At 48.2% G+C, this 20,613-nt stretch overlaps 1 protein-coding gene and 1 long non-coding RNA gene across 5 annotated transcripts; one reads left to right on the forward strand and one right to left on the reverse strand.

Annotated features, from left to right (window-relative positions):
* Positions 1-8,054: 8,054 nt before the first annotated feature.
* LOC147573901 (uncharacterized) lies at positions 8,055-8,662 on the reverse strand. Its single transcript, XR_015244511.1, has 2 exons — positions 8,546-8,662; positions 8,055-8,253 (listed from the first exon to the last, which is right to left on the reverse strand). It is a non-coding gene; the product is annotated as an uncharacterized LOC147573901 (long non-coding RNA).
* LOC112851367 (uncharacterized) lies at positions 8,499-15,029 on the forward strand. 4 transcript variants are annotated; one of them, XM_086688496.1, is made up of 3 exons: positions 8,499-8,599; positions 11,362-11,488; positions 12,812-15,029. In XM_086688496.1, exons 2-3 carry the CDS (start codon positions 11,455-11,457, stop codon positions 14,197-14,199), a joined length of 1,422 nt encoding a protein of 473 aa, XP_086544622.1. In that variant the 5' UTR covers positions 8,499-8,599; positions 11,362-11,454; the 3' UTR covers positions 14,200-15,029. The 4 variants fall into 4 exon arrangements, with proteins under 4 accessions (XP_086544622.1, XP_086544621.1, XP_025770687.1 ...); XM_086688495.1 differs by lacking the exon at positions 8,499-8,599 and adding an exon at positions 8,621-8,759 and having other exon boundaries at positions 11,367-11,488; XM_025914902.2 differs by lacking the exon at positions 8,499-8,599 and adding an exon at positions 8,632-8,759.
* The last annotated feature ends 5,584 nt before the right edge of the window (positions 15,030-20,613 follow it).

Here is a 20,613-nt window from a genome sequence, read left to right on the forward strand (position 1 = left end):
CTCAAGAGACAGGCATGTCCTAGGGATGCCCAAACAACATACAGGACTGCACGGTCCCCCAGGACAAAGTGTGATGAGGGGGATGGGTGTGAAGAGAGTCTGGCTTCGAGAAAACAACCTATCCCATCTCTGCAGATGTGACGATGCACTGGTGGAAGAACAGAAAGTTGGGTGCACACCTTGGTACAGCCCGGAGTCCCACACAGACGTGAAGACTCACAGGTGGTCAGGGAGAAACCAGCTGGGGCCTAGAAGTCTTTACACAGAAATGCTTGCCCCCAGGGCCGAGAAGCCTCACTACAGCTGGGACAGGAAGGTGGGAGAGTTGCGGGCTTTACAGGAGGGGTGGGAACTTTCTAGCGGGTCAGCAGTCATCGTTTGGATGATTTGCAATTTACTAACAATGGTGAGGAGGAGCTATCAGGGCTAAGGTCTCTGGCAAGAGCTACGGGCAGGGAGGTACCAAGGCTTCAGCGGCGGCTCTCAGTCCTTCAAGGCCTCACAACCTCCACAATATTGACAATGATAACCGGGTGACAGCTCATATGGGGGCACAGAGTGGAAGTGTCACCCAGAAGCCATATTTAGGCTTTCTCCCTCCGAGGGGAGAAATCGTTACTGATGATGGTGAGGGGCCAAGGTGGCCCGTGGGGACACCGATGACCTAGAAAGCCTCGGGTGGAAAGCGTCTCAAGCAGGCTCTGCTCCGCCAGCACAGAGCCCGACTCAGGGCTCGAACTCGCAACACGTGACATCACGACCTGAGCTGAAATCAAGGGTGTAATGCTTAACCGACGGAGCTGCCCAGGAACCCTCTCTGTGCTTTTAAATTGTGGGTCCAGCTTTGTTTCTACCATTGCTGTGTCCAAGGACCCCAGTCTGGCAACATCATAATGTGCTCTCTGAATCAAATGAACTTTCATAATTTCCATACCACATCTGCCGATTTCTCTCGTTATTTCAATTCATTCTATGATTTCATTTCCAACTTGGTCCTCCAATTTCCCTTTCCCCTTCTTTTATTTTGCTTCACTCTTCTAGTCTATTACATATTTCATCCACTCATGATTTCTTCAATGTCTCATTTCAATCTTAAGTGGGTTTATAAAATGTTAGACAAATTCATTCGTGTATAGCTTTGAGGTTTTGATCTGTTACATAACAAAATTCAACTGAGTAAGTTTTAAAGATTTTACTGGCTTTATTCAATGATTCATGAGTCAGGCAGGATCCCATCCAGTAAACAGAAAGGAGCTCCAAGGAGCTGTACAAACTGGAAGACTTTTATAGGCAGAAGGGATAGGACAAGGAAGTTACTACCAAAAATAGATTGTTTCAGGCAAGCTTACCTTCCTTTGGGGGACAGTAGAGCTCTATCAGGCAGATTACCTCACTAGTGCCGACCAGGTAATTCCAGATTGACCAGCTTAAGATTCCACACCTGGGAGAGGTTGAAACCAAAATTGAGTTAGGTATTAAGTGTTAGTTTGATGACACGGGCTTAGGACAAGTGACTCTATTTGGGGCTCCTTGTCTCTTTTCTTTAAAAAAAATTTTTTTTAACATTTATTTATTTTTGAGACAGAGAGAGACAGAGCATGAACAGGGGAGGGTCAGAGAGAGGGAGACACAGAATCTGAAACAGGCTCCAGGCTCTGAGCTGTCAGCACAGAGCCGGACGCGGGGCTCGAACTCACAGCCCTCACGGACCGCGAGATCATGACCTGAGCTGAAGTCGGTCGCTTAACCGACTGAGCCACCCAGGCGCCCCTCCTTGTCTCTTTTCTTAACAGTTCCCTCTGGTATACTCACCCACTCCTCCCTTCAACCTTCCAACCCAAGGGAATGGACTCTTCTAAATTTGTAAGGATCCACAAGACACATTTCACCCTCAGTTATAAATTTATAAATATTTATAAATATTCAGTAAAATTGGGGCTCCTGGCTGGCTCAGTCAGTTAAGACTACAACTCTTGATCTCGGCTCAGGTCATGATCTCACAGTTCTCAGGATGGAGCCCTGAGTCGGGCTCTGCACTGAAAGCACAGAGCCTGCTTGAGATTCTCTCCCTCTCTCTCTCTGCCCCTCCCCTGCTTGCTCTCTCTCTCTCTCTCTCTCTTTCTCTCAAAATAAAGAAATAAACTTTAAAAAACATCAACTCTTGGGGCGCCTGGGTGGCGCAGTCGGTTAAGCGTCCGACTTCAGCCAGGTCACGATCTCGCGGTCCGTGAGTTCGAGCCCCTCGTCAGGCTCTGGGCTGATGGCTCAGAGCCTGGAGCCTGTTTCCGATTCTGTGTCTCCCTCTCTCTCTGCCCCTCCCCCGTTCATGCTCTGTCTCTCTCTGTCCCAAAAATAAATAAACGTTGAAAAAAAAAATTTTTTTTTTAAATAAAAAACATCAACTCTTTAAAAAAAATATTCAGTGAAATATCCAATGACTTGCCTTTATCTAACCTGTTTGCTGGATTGATTATTGGTTCCATTTGTTTTAAAAATCTTACTAGTCAATATGCACGGTATATGGAAGGTCATTGCTAGTGGGATATGTTCTGCCATATTTACAATTCTGTTCCCATGGTTACTTATCAAAAGACACAGTCTCTTTATTTTGGTTATTTATTACATATAATATACTGAAAATAATTGAAATATAAGTTCAAGAAACCCCTAGTGCTTTGTTTCAATTATTTCTAAATTTAATATCCTGGAAAAACATGTTTAAAATGTTACTGAGTCTGGGGTGCCTGGGTGGCTCAGTCGGTTGAACGTCCAACGTTGGCTCAGGTCATGATCTCATGGTTTGTGAGTTTGAGCCCTGCGTCAGGCTCTGTGCTGACAGCTTGGAGCTTGGAGCCTGCTTCGGATTCTGTGTCGCCTTTTCTCTCTGCCTCTCCCCCACTTGTGCTCTGTCTCTATCTCTCAAAAAAAATAAATGTAAAAAAAAATTTTTTTAATGTTACTGAGTTTAAAAAGGACAATAACATAAGATTAGGTAATTATATCGTATGTATCTTTATATATTCTGCTCTCTGAGTGTTTTTCAAGCACCTTTAAATTTTCTGGCCACTTTTAGTACTGCAAATTACAGATTATATGTGATGAATTGTTGTTCCTTTATTTTTGAGGCAAGAATGAGTTTGTGCACAATTTGTTTCAGAGGAAACTTACCTTTAATAGAATTTCAGTAAGTGATACATGTTATATTTAAAACATACAATGTGGGGCGCCTGGGTGGCTCAGTCGGTTGAGCGTCCGACTTCGGCTCAGGTCATGATCTCACGGTCTGTGAGTTCGAGCCCCGCGTCAGGCTCTGTGCTGACAGCTCAGAGCCTGGAGCCTGTTTCAGATTCTGTGTCTCCCTCTTTCTCTGACCCTCCCCCGTTCATGCTCTGTCTCTCTCTGTCTCAAAAATAAACGTTAAAAAAATTTTTAAAAAAAGGAAAAAAAATAAAACATACAATGTTATTTTCACTCTAGTTAGCATTTCTTAGACATTTTTCATGTGTTTATCATTATTTTTCCTCTAAGCATTACCATTCACAGGGCACACCTGGATGGCTTGGTCGGTTTGATGAGGGACCATAAGGCAAGCTGAAGGCCAAGTACAAGCTAGCACAACCCCACCCCCACTCCCAGGTGGGATATGTGTGACATTCCTCAGGCCCTCCTGGCTGCCCAAGAAGAAAGGAAAGAACACAAAACAAACGCTTACACCAATAGAGTCTCCATCAGTTTACAAATATCTCATCAATGGCCTAGTCTCTAGGAACTCCCCACTATCTTAATGATAATGCTTTGCTAGAAGGGAAAACAATCTTAGCTTGACAATAGCTGGGCTTCCCCTAATCTGTAAATCCTCTTTAGCATATGGAAATACCTTTAAGAAACTCCCTCTTGGCTTTACCTCCCCCAACTCCACAGTATATAAGCACTCTGCACAGTCCCAGTGCAGCTCTTCTGGCCCACGGGTCCTGTCGCTGTGTTTTAATAAAATCACCTTTTTGCACCAAGGATGTTTTCAAGAATTCTTTCTTGGCCATCGGCTCTGAGCCCCACCATCACCCCCAAACCCCATCAGGTTGAGCCTCTGACTTTTAAGTTTATTTCTTTATTGGGGGGGGAGAGACAGAGAGAGAGGGAGAGAGAGAGAGAGAGAGAGAGAGAGAGAGAGAGAATGAGAATCCCAAGCAGGCTCCACTCAGTGTACAGCCTGATACTGGGCTCAATCCCACGACTTTAAGATCACCACCTGAGCTACTATCAAGAGTCAGACACTTAACTGACTGAGCCACCCAGGCACCCCAAGCCTCTGACTCTTGATTTCAGCTCAGGTCATTCGTTATTCCTAGGCCTGTGGGATCCAGCCCTGAGTTGGGCTCTATGCTGGGCGTGGAGACTGCTTAAGATTCTCTCTCTTCCTCTACCCTTCTCCCCTGCTCACACTCTTGCTCACTCTCTCTCTCTCTCAAAAAAAAAAAAAAAAAAAGAAAGAAAAAAGAAAAAAGATTTACCATCCACATACATTGCCAGTCTTATTTGGTGTTTTACCAATGTGATTAGTTACAGCTCTGAGATAACACAGTCTGTTCTGACCTCTCACACATACATTTTATTTATTTATTTTGACAGAGAGTGAGAGAGAGAGAGACAGATCGAGAGAGAGAGAGAGAGAGAGTGAGCATGAGAAGGGCAGGGGCAGAGAGAGAGGAAGAGAGAATCCCAAGCAGGTTCCACACTGTCAGCGCAAGGAACCCAACAAGTGGCTCTATCTCACAAGTGGTGAGATAATGACCTTGGCAGAAATCAAGAGTCGGATGTGTAAATGACTGAGCTGCCCAGGTGATCTCACACATAATTTTTTTTTACATTTTTATTTTTAATTTGTTTTTGTTATGTTTTGTTATATTCCACTTTTAAGCAAATTTTTACTTTTATGGATTTGAATATGCCAATTATTATTATGTCTTCCTATTCACACTTAGAAAAATTTTAATGTTTATTTTTGAGAGAGAGAGAAAGACCATGAACGGGGAGGGGCAGAGAGAGAGGGAGACACAGAATCCGAAGCAGGCTCCAGGCTGGGCTGTCAGCACAGAGCCCAACTCAGGCCCAAACTCATGAGCCTTGAGATCATGACCTGAGCCATAGTTGGAAGCTTAGCTGACTGAGTCACCCAGTTGCCCCTATTCCTATTCACACTTACTGATGATTTGTCCAGTTCAAGATTATAAAAATCTACTATAATACATTTATATTGGAGATTTGTTTTTCCTCACATTTGAATCATTATTTACTAGTTCTAAGAGCTAAAAATGTTTCTACTTTATATTAAGCTCTAAGATGGGAGCTGAAATCTTCCTTTAATGTTTTCAGTGAAATCTCCAAATATTGTAATACTCTTATGAAAAAAAAATTTCCCCAACTAATTAATAACTGATATCAATTCCTGATTTGATATCTGATATCTGATATCAATTCCTAGCGCCCCTCCATTTCTCTTTAAAACTTTTTTTTAAGTTATTTATTTACTTAGTTGAGAGAGAGAGAGAACGAGCAGTGGGAGACTAAGGAGGGGCACAGAAGATCCGAAGCAGGTTCTGTGCTGACAGCACTGAGACTGTTACAGGGCTGGAACCCAGGAACCATGAGATCATGACCTGAGATGAAGCCAAATGCTTAACCGACTGAGCCACCCAGATGCCCCCCCCTCTATTTCTTAATTGTATTGAAATTTAACCCATGGTCTAATAGATATATAAAAGGGAATATATATTTTTCTAAAGTCCTGATAGTTCCTCCAAACCTCCTCTATACTCAGTCTCACCATCTCAGCCAAGAGCAAATCCATCCTTCTGGCTGCTTGGGACAAAATTTTTGAGTCATCCCATCTCCTGTTGTATTGTGACCCAATGAGGATGCTCTTTGAGAGTGAGCTGGAAAGGAGAGTGAGGAAGAAGAAACCAGTCTCTATCCTTTTGTAGCACCTGGGTTGGATTCTGCTCAGGCTGTGCCACCTGTTCTGGTTGGCCCCTCTGACCACTAGTTCCTGTGGCTGCAGTGGCACTGATACATCGGGGCAGGCAAGTGGAGGGTTTCCAGGGCCATTTTCCACTAGACCCCCAACCCTACCCTCATGTATTTAGTGTCCTCATATAGAGGAGGGTTTTTCCTGGAAATTTCATCTTCCTCTAACTGTTATGTTAAGTCTGAGGGCCCTGGAGGGTCACTCCCAACCTAAAGTCCTGAATCCAGGCCAGAGATCATGTGCTAAGTTCCCAGTGAGGAATCCAATGGGACACAGTGTGGAAGAATGAAGTGCAGTTTCTCCCAATCCCACTGTCCCTGTGTCATCTGCATGGAGGGAACCGCAGAGAAGTGCACAGCTGCAGAGATCAGAGACCTCAGTGTGCAATCCACCTGAGCCCTCCACCAGGGCTGTGACCTGAAGCAGGTCCCCTCACTGCCCTTGCTGTCTATTTTATTGGGAATGCTAGCAATCTCCCTCCCTGGGTGTCATATTGGAAACTAGGAGAGTTCTCGGGCCCTAAAACCTCATGCACCAGCTGGTGCCGGGCTCTTGACTTCCTGGCAAGAAAGAATTCAAGGGTGAGTCAGAGTAAACAACAGAAAAAGTTTTATTGCAAGGTGAAAAGTACCACCTCAAGGACGAGGGAGAGCATGTGCAGTCAGGAGGACCGGAGTCCCGCCGGGTGTATATGGGGCTCTGATTCTGAAAGGTGGTTATAATTTGGGCACTAAATATTCAAGTGAGGTTCTGGGAATATGCGTGGATTTCCAAAAACTCTACGTATCATTGCACGTACTCTAAGGTAACGATTATGCGCAGGCACAGCCTGATTTCAATATGACTAGGTCTTTGTACACATGCTAGCCAGGGCTGGTGCAGCAACTTCACTTAGTCAAAAGCAGTTGGATTTGAAATTGCACCAAACCAGTACATGACAATCCATTTCTCTGGTTAAGGCAATTAGTTAATTTTGGAAAGTGCATCCGTTAAACTATTTGGCCATGATAATTGCAGAAATGAGGTGTCCTTTTGGATGTAAATACCCAAGAGGCCCTGTGTTTTCTCTCATTGTGGCGCTAATCACTGTCAAGATTTGAATGTTTTATTCATTTTTTGTCCACATGGCCCCTCCTGAACTTTATTCCAGATTCACTGCATTATCCCCTTCTCTTAGAGCCCTTTCTGGGTTGCCCAATCTAAGGTTGCCCCCAATCCTAGTGTCTTCCCTCTGCTTTTTGTTTTCAGGGTCCCTAGGGCTCTTTGACATTCTCTTCACCATTTATGTAGTTCTTTTGTGGAGCTCTGACTCCACCAGGAACTAGAGGTCCTCTTCCCATCACTCCACAAAATCACTCAACATGGAATTATTTTGAACTAAGGCAATTAAGAAGCAGCAAAAACGAGAGGGGGCCTGGATGGCTCACTTGGGCTTCTGACTCTTGATTTCAGCTCTGGTCATGATCTCATGGTTCATGAGATTGAGCCCTGAGCCCCCTGTAGGGATCTGCGCTGACATCGAGTGCAGTGCAACTGGAGGAGAGCCACGGGTATCTGAACTCTGATTTAACTTTTGGTAATAAGGTTGAAGCAAGGAACATGGAGGGAGGCCTTCATACTAGGACTCAAGGCTGCCTCTGTCAGTGGGGACCATAATAGTCTGGGATCCTCTTTCAAACTGCCAAGCATTTTCTGGGCCACATATGCTGAGTAACAAGTAGAGAGGCCAAGAAGATGACTATGGTAATGGGTAGGATGGGGCTGTAGTGTGGCAGCACAGTTGTGAGACATGTGGCAAAAAGAGTGATGTGCACATGGAGAGGGAGTGTGGAACGCATGACCCCAGGGCCTTCATAAGAGTAAGACTGAGCCATGTATGGTAGTGTCTCGTAAAAGTGATCTGAGCAACTCCATGGTCATGGGTTGTTGTGGCCATGCATGGCAGGTCAAGAGCTTAGGGGCTGTCTGCTCACGTGCCTATTGTTCAGGGGTAATACAACGAACAGTGGGACCATTATGAGACAGTGAATTGAAATAGGATAATGTTTATTAGCTTCCACTGGTCGTGCACACATCTTTCATCTCAGAGACTCCATGGAACAACTTGTTTATTTTCCTTGTAGCCCTCGAAACATCAGCAACGATGTATTAGGCTCCGGGAGCAGGCTGAGCTTCGCTGGGTGTGAAAAATTGTGTCCAGACACTTAGGTGATCAGCGGCAGAGAGCCCTATGCAGATATACGATTACATTCTCTCAAAGGAGAAGAGAAGCCGACGAGAATGTGCCTTTTCCCTTCGCCCCTCCAAGCAGACCTTGGTGGCTCTTTCCCTAAGAGGCCCTTGATCCGCGGCCTCGGAATTGTGGAGACTACTCTACCCAGAAAGCCCAGAGCCTAAGCGGCAGCGTCGCTCTCCAATGAGAGCTTCAATACAGGAGACTTCCCGTGTAGCCCGTTCGGCGGGGCGGGACTTCCGGCTGTCGCTGAAGGCGGCCATGTTGGCGCTCTTAGTTTTGCTCACCTGGTAACAGGTTCCGGAGTTCCGCTTCCACACTGACATAACGGGACCGAGAAGGTGCGAGGGGAGGCGCCAACCCTGCTGAACCGTTAGGGGTCGGGGTCGCCACGTCTCCCGGGCTACCCCGAGCCGAGAGGGACAGGGACCGCCCGCCCGGGTGACCACCGCCCACCCACAGAGTCCGATGGCGGTGGCCGCGCCCAGGGACCCGGCTGAGGTAACCGCGCGGCCCCAAGGGCCCTCCCCGCCCTCCCCCACCCAGACCCTCGAGGCCCGAACGCGGGGCGCCTGCTCGCGTCCCTGCGGCCCAGGTCCGGTGTCCGGGCCGGGAAGGCGCTCGCGGGCGGGGGCCCAGTGTCTCAGCGTCAGCGTGACGGGGTGCGGGAGCGGGCTGCAGGGGAGGGGCACGTGGTGAGGGGCGATGCAGAGCACTGAGGCACAGGGGCTGAACTGCCAGCCGAGTCGAGTCGTAGTCTTCAGGGCCGGCAAGAGTTCGGGGAGCCTTGATCCCTGGAACCCGCCGTGGCCTCCCGCGTCCACGGCTGGACACGCCCCCATTTCCCGGGGCTGCAGGGGCGTTTTTGGAACCGACACGAACAGGTGCGCGCGGCCGCAGTCCCTCATTGGCCCCGACCCCCACCCCCTTGTCCTGGATTGTTGTGTCCCCGGGACTCTTAAGTGCCATTCCGCAAGTTTGGGGTCTGGAGACCCTGGAGAAACCCCAGGCCCGTGCCAGGAGTTACACGAAGGTGTTTCCGTTTGTGGTAATCGGTGTGGGGACGGTTGTCCCAGGACCTGGTAGCGAGGTGTGCACACGCTGGAGTTAACACCCAGCCGGAACTATTCAGGAAACGGGCGGTCCCTTTGTTTCGGTTGGGAACAAGGAGCAGGGGCACAGGAGTCAGGACCGGAACGACTGCCTGAGAAGTTGGGTGTCTCTTGTGGTGGGAATGGGAAGCTTGGATGTGAGCAGGGACGTGACATTACCAAGGGCCTCATGGGATCCACCCCGCTATAGCATGAAGTGTAGACTGCGGGTTCAGGGAGGAGGCTACTGTCATAGTCTCGGTGAGGGTTATTGGACCAGGGCCCTGGCTTACAGGTCGTTGGAGTCGGGATGTGTGTTTTAAGAAGTGACAACTCTATTTTCTAATGTTTCACCCTGTCACGGGGTGAAACAGAGGATTCAGGGATACTTCCAGGGTTTTGTTCACATGGACACGGGGAGGAAGCTCAGCAAACGGAGATGAGGAAGCTGGTAGTTTGAGTGATGGGTGGGCAGGAGATGTTTGGGGAGCACTGAGTGGACGCATTAAGTAGGCAGCCGACACACAGCTCCGGAAATCTGGGGAGGGGTTCAGAAGGGAGACCTCTAAAAATATCGTGGCTGCCGTGTGGGCCCAGGCGAGTGAGCTGGGAGTCACATCTGCGAGGAGCAGTCTTCTGGTTATGCCGGTAGAGCGATTATGGTGCCAGGAAGAAGGGGGGAGAAAGGGAGTTCGGGCTCGATACCTGGGTGATGGCGTGACTTGAGAGATGAGGGATGTAATGGCCATGAAGGGAGAGTGTGTGGGGACAGGATGCGCGGGCAGGTGGCCGCGGTTTCTGGCAGAAGAGTAGACGCGAGAGGGATGCAGAGGCTGAGGAGTGACAAGAGCAAGAGGACGACAGTCAGGCCTGAGCCTGTGGAGCTTCTCCACTCTGCGAACTCTGCCAGGATGTGTGAGGACGTTGGTGCAGCCGGGGCGAGGGGGGAGGGTTCGTTCATGCTGGAGGGTAAGGTCGCCTGTGACCTGCTGACCTGGTCACCTGTGACAGACACTAGGTCCTGCCGGTCTGAGGCAGGGTGGCCTGCACAGAAGGATCTTGGGGCTGCCACCACTAGTGGAAAACACGACAGGTCTAGAGTGGCGTTGGATCCTGTTTGTCTCTACCGAGCACACTCTGGAAGCTGGTGCTCACTGTGGTGTGAGGCCAAGAGCGAAGACCCCTGTGATGCCCTATCTCTGTGTGTGCCACACAGCCTTCCGGACCACATAGCCTTCTCCTCGAAGGTGCGTGTGCTGCTTAGCCCTTCGTGTGGGTTTCAGTTCCCTGCCAGCCCGTGGAGTGACTCAGATGGGCCAATCACGTCCTCTGACAAAGCAGGAGGCACCCCACCCTCTCTATCCAATGAAACCTGCATCCTTCAGCTCGTGGTTGCTCGCTCTTTCAGAACACAACAACCACGCTCTGGGCCCGTCTGGGTGCAGTGTCCTCCTCTCCCAGGTGGTGAATACCTGTGGGTAATAAAGTACTGTCCGTCTCCTCTGTACGGGGTCGGGTGCCGTGTGTTTAGTCATCCCATTGCCCTAAGATGGGACGCCCGCCCTCACCAGTGCGATGAAGAGTTAGTGATTACAATACAAGTCACATATGGGGAGGCCGGAGACCTTTCTGCAGTGTGGGACACTGAGGCGTTTCCAGAATTGTGTGTAGTTAGAGAGGGAATATGCCTGATGGCCTGGGGACCTGGTACTGAGACTTACGTGACCGTGGCCACCACAGAAGAATAGCCTGGCATGAGTGGGTGGAACCTCTGTGCCAGGTCCACAACTTGGATACGTACTTGTCCACGTGCCTCTTGTGTCGGCAGAACCCTGTGATCAGTGGGCCCATGAGGAGGGCAGAGCGCCTTGGCTGCCAGCACTGGGGCCTGGTTCCTCCTCTGAGTTGGGAGAATGGGGGAGGATGGGCATGGATTACGGGTGGGTGGGGGAAGGGATTGTGGATCTTGGGACAGGGGCTTTTTGTGGTTTCATCTGTCCCCATCATGCCAGGGTAGGGTGACCTTCGAAGACGTGGCCGTGTACTTCTCCGGGGAGGAATGGGGTCTCCTGGACGAGGCTCAGAGATGTCTGTACCAGGATGTGATGCTGGAGACCTTGGCCCATATAACCTCCTTGGGTAAGACCCTCAAACCCACTCCTGTGCCCTGGGCTAGTCTCTGCCCTCCCCATGTCCCCAGCAGCAGTCTGTCTTTACATTGGGACCACGAGCACTGCTTCCTTCCCCAGTTCCCTGGGTGGGGGCTGTAGTAGGTAAGGCTGGGGTCTGTGCACTGCCCTCCTTCCTGGAGTGGGACCGGCTTTCCTGCTGACGTGCAGGGAAGAGGGTGGAGTCTCGCGGTGGACCTAACGGACACCAGCTTCACTACCCTCTTCCTGCCTGGGTGACTTCGTCCACGTGCAAGGCATCTGCATGCTCCAGGTCAGCTGCCTTCTCTAGCTGACGCTTCGCCGTGCCTGCCTGTGCCCGCAGTTGCTTTCTCCGCCAGAGTTACTGCTTCCACGGACCATGGGCTGTTCTCACGAGACCCCCTTCCAGAGTTGTCCGGGGACTCTTTAGTTCTCTTTCCCATAGGCTGTCATGCGCTGGGCTGTTCTAGGCTGCTGGTGGCCACTCATCGGTCCGCTCCTTCTCCTTAGTACCTGTATCACGAAGGTGCCATATCCTTGCTCGTGGTGGGAGTGGGGCTGGATCGGGGAGCCTGTGGTGGTTCACAGTAGGTCCGGTGACCCACCCACAGGATGGCTCAGAGGCAGCCAGGCCCTGCAGAGTGGCACCTGGAGGAAGACGACGTCAGTGTTGGGTTCAGATTGCCCCCAAAGCCTATTCTCTTTGACTAGTACTTTGAAGCCAGTGGCCGTACTTCATTTCTGTCCTTCCTTGCCCTTTTATGGCGCTTTGCCGAATGTCATCCCTGTTACTTGTCAGTTCTACTCGAACTTCCAGCCCTGGGTGAGCGTCACAGCTCTGGGCTCCATATGGCACCGGTTTTTCTCACCACTCCACCTGCAGCACTCTGCACAGTGGCCGCTGTGTATTCTGTCATGAGGTGTGGCCGTGTTCTTAAGCCGTCCCTGAACACCACCTGCCCTGTCACAGTCCTGTTTCCTTGAGCCTTGACACACCCTTCTGCACGGCATTGGTGTCACCACGATAAGTTCCTTTGGAAAGTTGTTTGCAGAGGACCGAATTGTAGACCTTTTGCCTCCTCTCTGTCCCGCCACATGCTTGGCCTTCATCTCGGAAGGCCTCTCTCAGTCAGTGTTCTTTGTACCCCACTACTGCTAAGCAGCCCCATCCTCAACCTCAGCCAACTCTGTGGTCCTGCAGACAGGCCCGTGCATGGGTTCCCGGGTTTGTTGGCCACACATTTGTAGCTCGTGTACTAGCCTCCCTCCCGTCAAAGTCAGCCCACGCTTCACCAGCATTTCCTGCTTTCAGGCTGCTGGCATGGAGCAGGGGACGAGGACGCACCCGAGCAGAGCGTTTCTGTACAAGGAGTGTCACGGGGCAGGACTTCCAAGGCGGCTGTGTCCTCCCAGAAGGCCCCCCCTCGTGAGGTGTGTGTCCCGGACTTGAGGGAACTTTTACATTCGACCGAGCACCACGCGACACCTGGTGGACAGAAACTGCACAAGATGGGGGCGTGTGACAAGCAGGTGTATTTCGACACACGCCTTGCGCACCAGCAGCAGCGCACTGGAGAGAAATGCTTCGGGAGCAACAGGGGCGGAGCCTCTTCTTGGAAGGACTACACATTCTGTGTGTCCGGGAAGCCCTTTTCCTGTGGCGAGGTTGTGAGGGACTTGTTGGCGAGCTCGAGATTCCTCCAGGACCGGGCCACACACACCAGGGAGAAGTCAGACAGGAGAGCTGAGTGCGGGGCGGCCTCTCACGGAAGGAGAACTCCGTGCACCTCGGGAGAGGGCGCCAAGGACCTCACTTGCAGACACACCCTTGTTCGTCACCAGAGACACCTCAGCAGAGAGAGATGCTTCATGTGCAGTGAATGTGGGAAATCTTTTAGCAAAAGCTACAGCCTCAGTGACCACTGGAGAGTGCACACTGGGGAAAAGCCTTATGAGTGTGGGCAATGTGGGAAGTCCTTCAGGCAAAGCTCCAGCCTCATTCAACACCGGAGGGTTCACACTGGAGCAAGGCCTCACGAGTGTGACGAATGTGGGAAATTATTTAGCAACAAGTCCAACCTCATTAAACATCGGAGAATTCACACTGGAGAACGGCCGTACGAGTGCAGCGAATGCGGGAAGTCCTTCAGCGAGAGCTCTGCGCTCCTTCAACACCGGAGTGTGCACACTGGAGAGAGGCCTTATGAGTGCAGCGAATGCGGGAAGTTCTTTACCTACCACTCCAGCCTCATAAAACACCAGAGAGTTCACTCAGGATCAAGGCCCTACGAGTGCAGCGAATGCGGAAAATCCTTTACTCAGAATTCCAGCCTCATCGAACACCGAAGAGTCCACAGCGGAGAAAGGCCTTATAAGTGCAGCGAATGTGAGAAATCCTTTAGCCAAAGCTCTGCGCTTCTTCAACATCGGAGAGTTCACACTGGAGAGAGGCCTTATGAGTGCAGCGAATGTGGGAAATTCTTTACTTACAGTTCCAGTCTCCTAAAACACCAGAGAGTACACACTGGATCGAGGCCTTACGAGTGCGCTGAATGTGGAAAATCCTTTACTCAGAACTCTAGCCTCATTAAACACAGGAGAGTTCACACTGGAGAAAGGCCTTATGAGTGCAGCGAATGTGGGAAGTCCTTTAGCCATAGCTCCAGCCTCATCAAGCACCGGAAAGTGCACACCGGGTAAGGGCTTGAGGAGTACGGTGAATTTGGGAAACGTTTACACGTGTCTTCCATTTCAGTGACCGTTCAAATATTCACACCAGAAAAAAGGCTTTATGAGATGTGAAGGTGGGAAATATTTACGTCCGTGTCCAAGCTCCTAAAACACCACAGTGTCACATCAGAAGAAGGCCCGGGAATGTGGCCGATGGGAGAAGGGGCTGACTGAAGTCTAGCCTCGGTGCACTCCAGAGAACTCACACTGAAGAATGGCCTTAGAAATGCAGTGACTGTGAGAAAGCCTTCAGCCAAAGGACTTACCTCATCGGAGATGACAAATTTCAAATGGGAGACCGACCTGAAATGTGCAGGTATACAGCATTTAGGTGTTCAGTGTGACAGCGCTGGAGGAGAGCCTTTCGGAAGGTGCCATTTGCCTGTGTTGAACCTCATACATCTAAACATCCACAGGAACCCCAGGGATGTGGCCGCTGCAGTGCACTTTGTGAACCTGCCCAGGGCCATGCTCCAGTGTCAGGGCAGGTCCCAGATGACCATGAACAGCCCAAGTACTTGCTCCTTCCCCAGTGTCAGGGCAGGTCCCAGATGACCATGAGCAGCCCCAGTATTGCTCCTTCCCCACTTTTCCTCCCTGAGGAGGTAGGGCATGGATCTCACCCAGTTTTGGCCTAGAGGACTATTGGTGCATTGAAAAGGTGGACTGCATGTCTCAGGGCTGTTATTGTCCTCGTGACTCTAGAGATGGAAATCCCAGCCTCCCAAGTCACCAACCCAGCAGGCACCCTCCCATTGCTCTTGTTTGTACCATAATAAAGGTCTTACTGTTTAAGTCACTGTTAATCGTGGGGATTCCATTCACTGTGCGTGTATGAAGTTAACTGTGTTTGCTAGCATGAGCATGTGGACAGATTCATGTGCCTTAGAAGGGACGGTGTGACGGCAGAAGATAGCTCTCCAGTCAGAGTTTAGTTTGTATGGCTGCTTGAAGACTTTAAGGGAAGGCTGAAAGGCTCTGTGATCCTAATTTATAGTTGGATGCCAGGATATGTTGTAGGGTCAGAGTTTCAACCCGAAGAGCGGCAGTTGTTGGCTGTTAGGACAACCTTCAGGGCTTCTAAGCAACATAAAGTTGTTGTCTTGTTCACAAGGGATATTGATGGTATAGTGAGTGCCCGGTGCTCTTGAAGGAAATCTATTCCCCAGGCCTGGCAGCACAGCCACAGGCCTTGACGTCCTGAATTCTGTAGGTAGCATCACTGGTTTTAAGACTATAAGGGCCATGGGCATGATCACTGTGACACAAATTGGATTAATAGAGAGTGCAGGAGACCAACAAACTGGAGTGATCCTCTCTGAAAAGGGCATCCACAGTATTTAGGCACTATGACCTTGAAGGATGAGCAGGTACAGAAAATCTCAGGACCTCCAGAAGGGTCTGTCTTGTGTAGCTGAGGGCCTGTCAGAAAAATAATCTCAAGGTCTTGTGGATTCCTGTGTCCCCTCTGGGCTGTTCACCAAAGTCTGTTACAGATGCAGCAAAATGAGGACAGAGACAGGAGAGAGCTCTTAGTTCAACAGTGAGGCCTTTTTGACCCAGCCAGTGTCTTTGTTGAATGACACGGAAACACCTTCATTGCTCACCTAATTTTCCTGCCGCTGACACCTATGTCTTCTGATGAGGACACACATGGTGGAGTCAGTATGGTGGCCCAACTTGATATCTGAAGTGTAGGCAATTCAGACTTTTTTTTCTTTTCTTTCCTCTACTTTATTTTATTTTTTTAATTTTATTTTTAGTTTTAAAAATTTACATCCAAATTAGGTAGCATATAGTGCAACAATGATTTCAGGAGTAGATTCCTTAATGCCCCTTACCCATCTAGCCCATCCCCCCTCCCACAACCTCTCCAGCAACCCTCCGTTTGTTCTCCATATTTATGAGTCTCTTCTGTTTTGCCCCCCTCCCTGTTTTTATATTATTTTTGTTTCCCTTCCCTTATGTTCATGTGTTTTGTCTCTTAAAGTTCTCATATGAGTGAACTCATATGATTTTTGTCTTTCTCTGACTAATTTCACTTAGCATAATACCCTCCAGTTTCATCCGCATAGTTGCAAATGGCAAGATTTCATTCCTTTTGATTGCCAAGTAATACTCCATTGTATATATACACCACATCTTCTTTATCCATTCATCCATCGGTGGACATTTAGGCTCTTTCCATACTTTAGCTATTGTTGATAGTGATGCTATAAACCATGGGGTGTATGTGCCCCTTCGAAACAGCACACCTGCATCCCGTGGATAAATGCCTAGTAGGGCAATTGCTGTGGGTCGTAGGGTTGTTCTATTTTTATTTTTTTGAGGAACCTCCATACTGTTTTCCAGAGTGGCTGCACCCGTTTGCATTCCCACCAGCAGAGCAAAAGAGATCCTCTTTCTCTGCATCTTCGCCAACATCTGTCGTTGCCTGAGTTGTTAATGTTAGCCATTCTGACAGGTGTGAGGTGGTATCTCATGGTGGTTTTGCTTTGTATTTCCCTGATGATGAGTGATGTTGAGCATTTTTTCATGTGTCGGTTGGCCATCTGGATGTCTTCCTTGGAGAAGTGTCTATTCATGTCTTTTGCCCATTTCTTCACTGGATTACTTGGTTTTTGGGTGTTGAGTTTGATAAGTTCTTTGTAGATTTTGGATACTAACCCTTTATCTGATATGTCATTTCCAAATATCTTCTCCCATTCTGTCAGTTGCCTTTCAGTTTTGCTGACTGTTTCCTTCACTGCGCAGAGGCTTTTTATTTTCATGAGGTCCCAGTAGTTCAGTAGTTCATGGCAATCCAGACTTTTAATGTGAACCTTATTGTTAAAGCTTCAGTCAGGTACAAATGACATGCAGTTTCCATCATTAAATTATGCAGTTTGATGTTATGACATTCATGTAACCCATGAAGCCATCGATCATGACCATAAACCTTCCCACACCCCCATATTTATTTGTGTTCCCTGATAATCCATCCTCGAGGCAGCCATTGACTTGTCATTATAATAGATGAGTTTGCATTTTCTAGAATTTGTATGATTGAAGTCTTAAAGTCTTTAGTCCATTTCCTCAGGTGTCCTCATGTGGCACTTATTTTGGAATTCATCAGTGGTGCCTGTACGAGCAGTTCATTTTTATATCGCTGAGAAGTGTGTCCTGTCGAAACGACGCTATTTACTTATTTATTCCTGTTAATGGATATTTGTTTCCATGTTCAGCTGCTGCAAGTAAAAATGCTGCAGAAATTGGATTCAGTTCTTCGTACTGACAGGGTCCTCTCTGTTGTGTTAATCCTGGAGTCAGCGTGTGGGTGAATGTAGGGCCTCTAAGGGACCCCAGATTGTCATCTAAAATGATCCTTCCTCTTGTATTCCCACTAGCAGTGTACGAGACTTCCATTTCTCTGGTATCTCTGCTAGGAGTGGGTACGGTTAGTCTTTTTAAATGTGAACCCAGTTGGTACATGCGTAGCAGTATCTCACCGTGGTATAGGTGCGTTTCCCTCATGTTGCATGATGTTGAGCAAAGCTCTCGGGCTCAAAATACGAGATACGGGAGGAGGCTGGTCATGGAGTCAAGAAGCCGCATCTACACTGTAGCAAATTCAAATAGACAAAAGGCCGAGCACTTTATCAAGTGAACAATAAAAGCTAACAAGTGGTCGGTGGTACATATGGTTAGAAGCCTTGCAGATTTACCTAATACTTGCCTAAGGCTAAATTTTCCATCCTGATTGGAACCAATCTGCAGTAAATAAGGAGAACAACTGACAAACCCCAGCACTTAAAATGATATATCATAGGTTCAAATATTTTGATTTGATTCAAATCAAATTAGGTTCAAATACATTTGATTGTGTGTAATAAAGTTTTTGGAGTCATACAAGAGCATTTCCATCTTAGAAACACATTCTGAAGGGATTAGGTGAGTAACGACATCACGTCTGAGATCAAATTTAAACTCCTAAGTGGATGGGGGTAGATGAGTGAAGAATGACCATAAAATGATAGCCTTCTCCGTTTGGGGAATTTATTTGGAAATGCCATTATAATGGGTAGAATATGTCACGTTATGAGTAATATCATATGGTGAGGAGGATAAACTCAAAAGGACAGAAGGAAGCTTTTAATACCGTGAGCATGAAAAGGACAAAACATACGTTCAAGATATGAGAAGTTGAGGACAGTTATGCCTGAGTTAAATTGTTTAAAAGATATTTAAAACGTAAAACTTTCTTGTCTTCTTAAGTAGCCATTATTAATGTGTGTGTTATTCCATTTTATTTGATGTAGTAGACAAATCCTACAAAGATTGAGATAGCCCTTTGTAGCTTTAAAGTAGAAACAATTAGTATTACCACACAAAGGGGGAACGCAAAAAAGCCTTACAAAACACAAGGCCCACTTCCTCCTTTGCAGATAATTAAATTAGGGCCCAAGAAGCGGAAGCGACTTGCAGGATGGGAAGTAAAATCCAGGGCTACTAACTCTCGCTTCAATGTTTTGTTTCATGTTTACTTGTTCCTGTTTTTAATTTAAAAACTTTAGGGGCACCTGGGTGGCTCAGTCAGTTAACTGTCTGACTCTTGATTTCGGCTCCAGTCATGACCTCACTGTCGTGAGACTGAGCCTTGCGTCCGGCTCCGTGCTCGGGGTGGAGCCTGCTTAAGATTCTCTCCCTCTGTCCCTCTCCCCTGCTCACGTGCTCTTTCTCTCAAAATAAGTAAATGCAAACACATAACTGTATTTTTGCTGGTGCCTGGCTGGCTCAGGTGGAAGAGCACGTGACTAGATTTCAGGTTCCTGTATTTGAGCCTCACACGGAGTGTAGAGATTACTTAAAAACATGACTAACTTCAAAAAAAGCTTTAATTTATTTAGAGCGCTTCTAGGTTTATAGGAAAATTAGGAGGAGGGTAGGCATCTCCCGCATATCCCCTGCCCCCACACATGCAGTGCCTTTCCTCCTCCATTATCAAGGTCCCCCACCAGAGTGATACATTTGTTATCTTTGATTATCATTATCACCCAGAGTCCATTGTGCATATGAGGGTTCACTCTTGGTGTGTACATTGGAGTCCGAACAACTCATAATATATAACACAGTATCACATAGAATATTTTCACTGCCCTAAAAATTCTCTGATTCCATCTATCCATCCCTCTCTTGCTCACGCATTGCCCAGGAACCACTGATCCTTTATTCTCTCAATAATGTTGCCCTTTTCAGAATGCCTTATAGCTGGAATCCTACAATATGAATCCTCTTTAATTATTTTTAATGTTTTCTTTAAATTTATTTTTGGGAGAGAGAGAGCGAGAGAGAGACAGAGAACGGGGGAGGGGCAGAGAGAGAGAGAGAGAGAGAGTGAGACACAGAATCTGAAGCAGGCTCCAGGCTCCAGGCTCCGAGCTGTCAGCACAGAGCCTCACAGTGGGGCTTGAACCCACGAACTGTGAGATCATGACCTGAGCTGAAATCAGACTCTCAATCAACTCAGCCACCCAGGCGCCCCCAGTATGAAGCCTCTTCAGATGTCTGTTTTCATTTACGCACTTAATATGCACTTTAAGATCCCTCCATGACTTTTCATGGCATGATAGTTTATTGCCTTTCATAACTAGATAATATCCTTGTCTGCACATATCAATGTGATCCATTCACCCACTAAGGAGACATCTTGATTGCTTCCAAGTTTTGGCAATTTTGAATAAGATGCTAGAAACCATTACTGGCAGATATTTGAGTGGCCCTGTTTTCTTTTTTTTTTCTTTAATTTATTTAAATGTTTATTTATTTTTTTTTTAATTTTTTTTTAAACGTTTATTTATTTTTTTGGGACAGAGAGAGACAGAGCATGAACGGGGGAGGGGCAGAGAGAGAGGGAGACACAGAATCAGAAACAGGCTCCAGGCTCTGAGCCATCAGCCCAGAGCCCGACGCGGGGCTCGAACTCACGGACCGCGAGATCGTGACCTGGCTGAAGTCGGCCGCTTAACCGACTGCGCCACCCAGGCGCCCCATAAATGTTTATTTATTTTTGAGACCGAGAGAGACAGAGCATGAACGGGGGAGGGGCAGAGAGAGAGGGAGACACAGAATCCGAAGCAGCTCCAGGCTCTGAGCTGTCAGCACAGAGCCCCACTAGGGGCTTGAACTCACAGACTGAGAGATCATGACCTGAGCTGAAGTCGGAAGCTCAAGCAACGGAGCTACCCAGGCGCCCCGAGTGGTCCTGTTCTCAACTCCATTGGGTAAATACGAAGGAGCACAGTTGCCAGGTTGTACGGTAAGAGTAACTTTAGTTCTGAAAGAAACCGCCCCAAGCGTCTTGCAAAGTGGCTGTGCTGTTGTCACCAGCAAGGAATGAGAGTTCAT

The sequence above is a fragment of the Puma concolor genome, chromosome E2 (genome assembly GCF_028749965.1).
Source record: "Puma concolor isolate L17-30 chromosome E2, mPumCon1.1.hap2, whole genome shotgun sequence".
Taxonomy (NCBI): domain Eukaryota; kingdom Metazoa; phylum Chordata; class Mammalia; order Carnivora; family Felidae; genus Puma; species Puma concolor.

What these genes read in the sequence shown, in the direction of transcription:
- LOC112851367 (XM_025914901.2), top strand. Translation starts at nt 11,263, where the DNA reads ATGGGGGAGGATGGGCATGGATTACGGGTGGGTGGGGGAAGGGATTGT. An exon ending in GGCCCATATAACCTCCTTGG is followed by an intron (nt 11,489 to 12,811) that starts GTAAGACCCTCA and finishes TCCTGCTTTCAG; the next exon opens with GCTGCTGGCATGGAGCAGGG.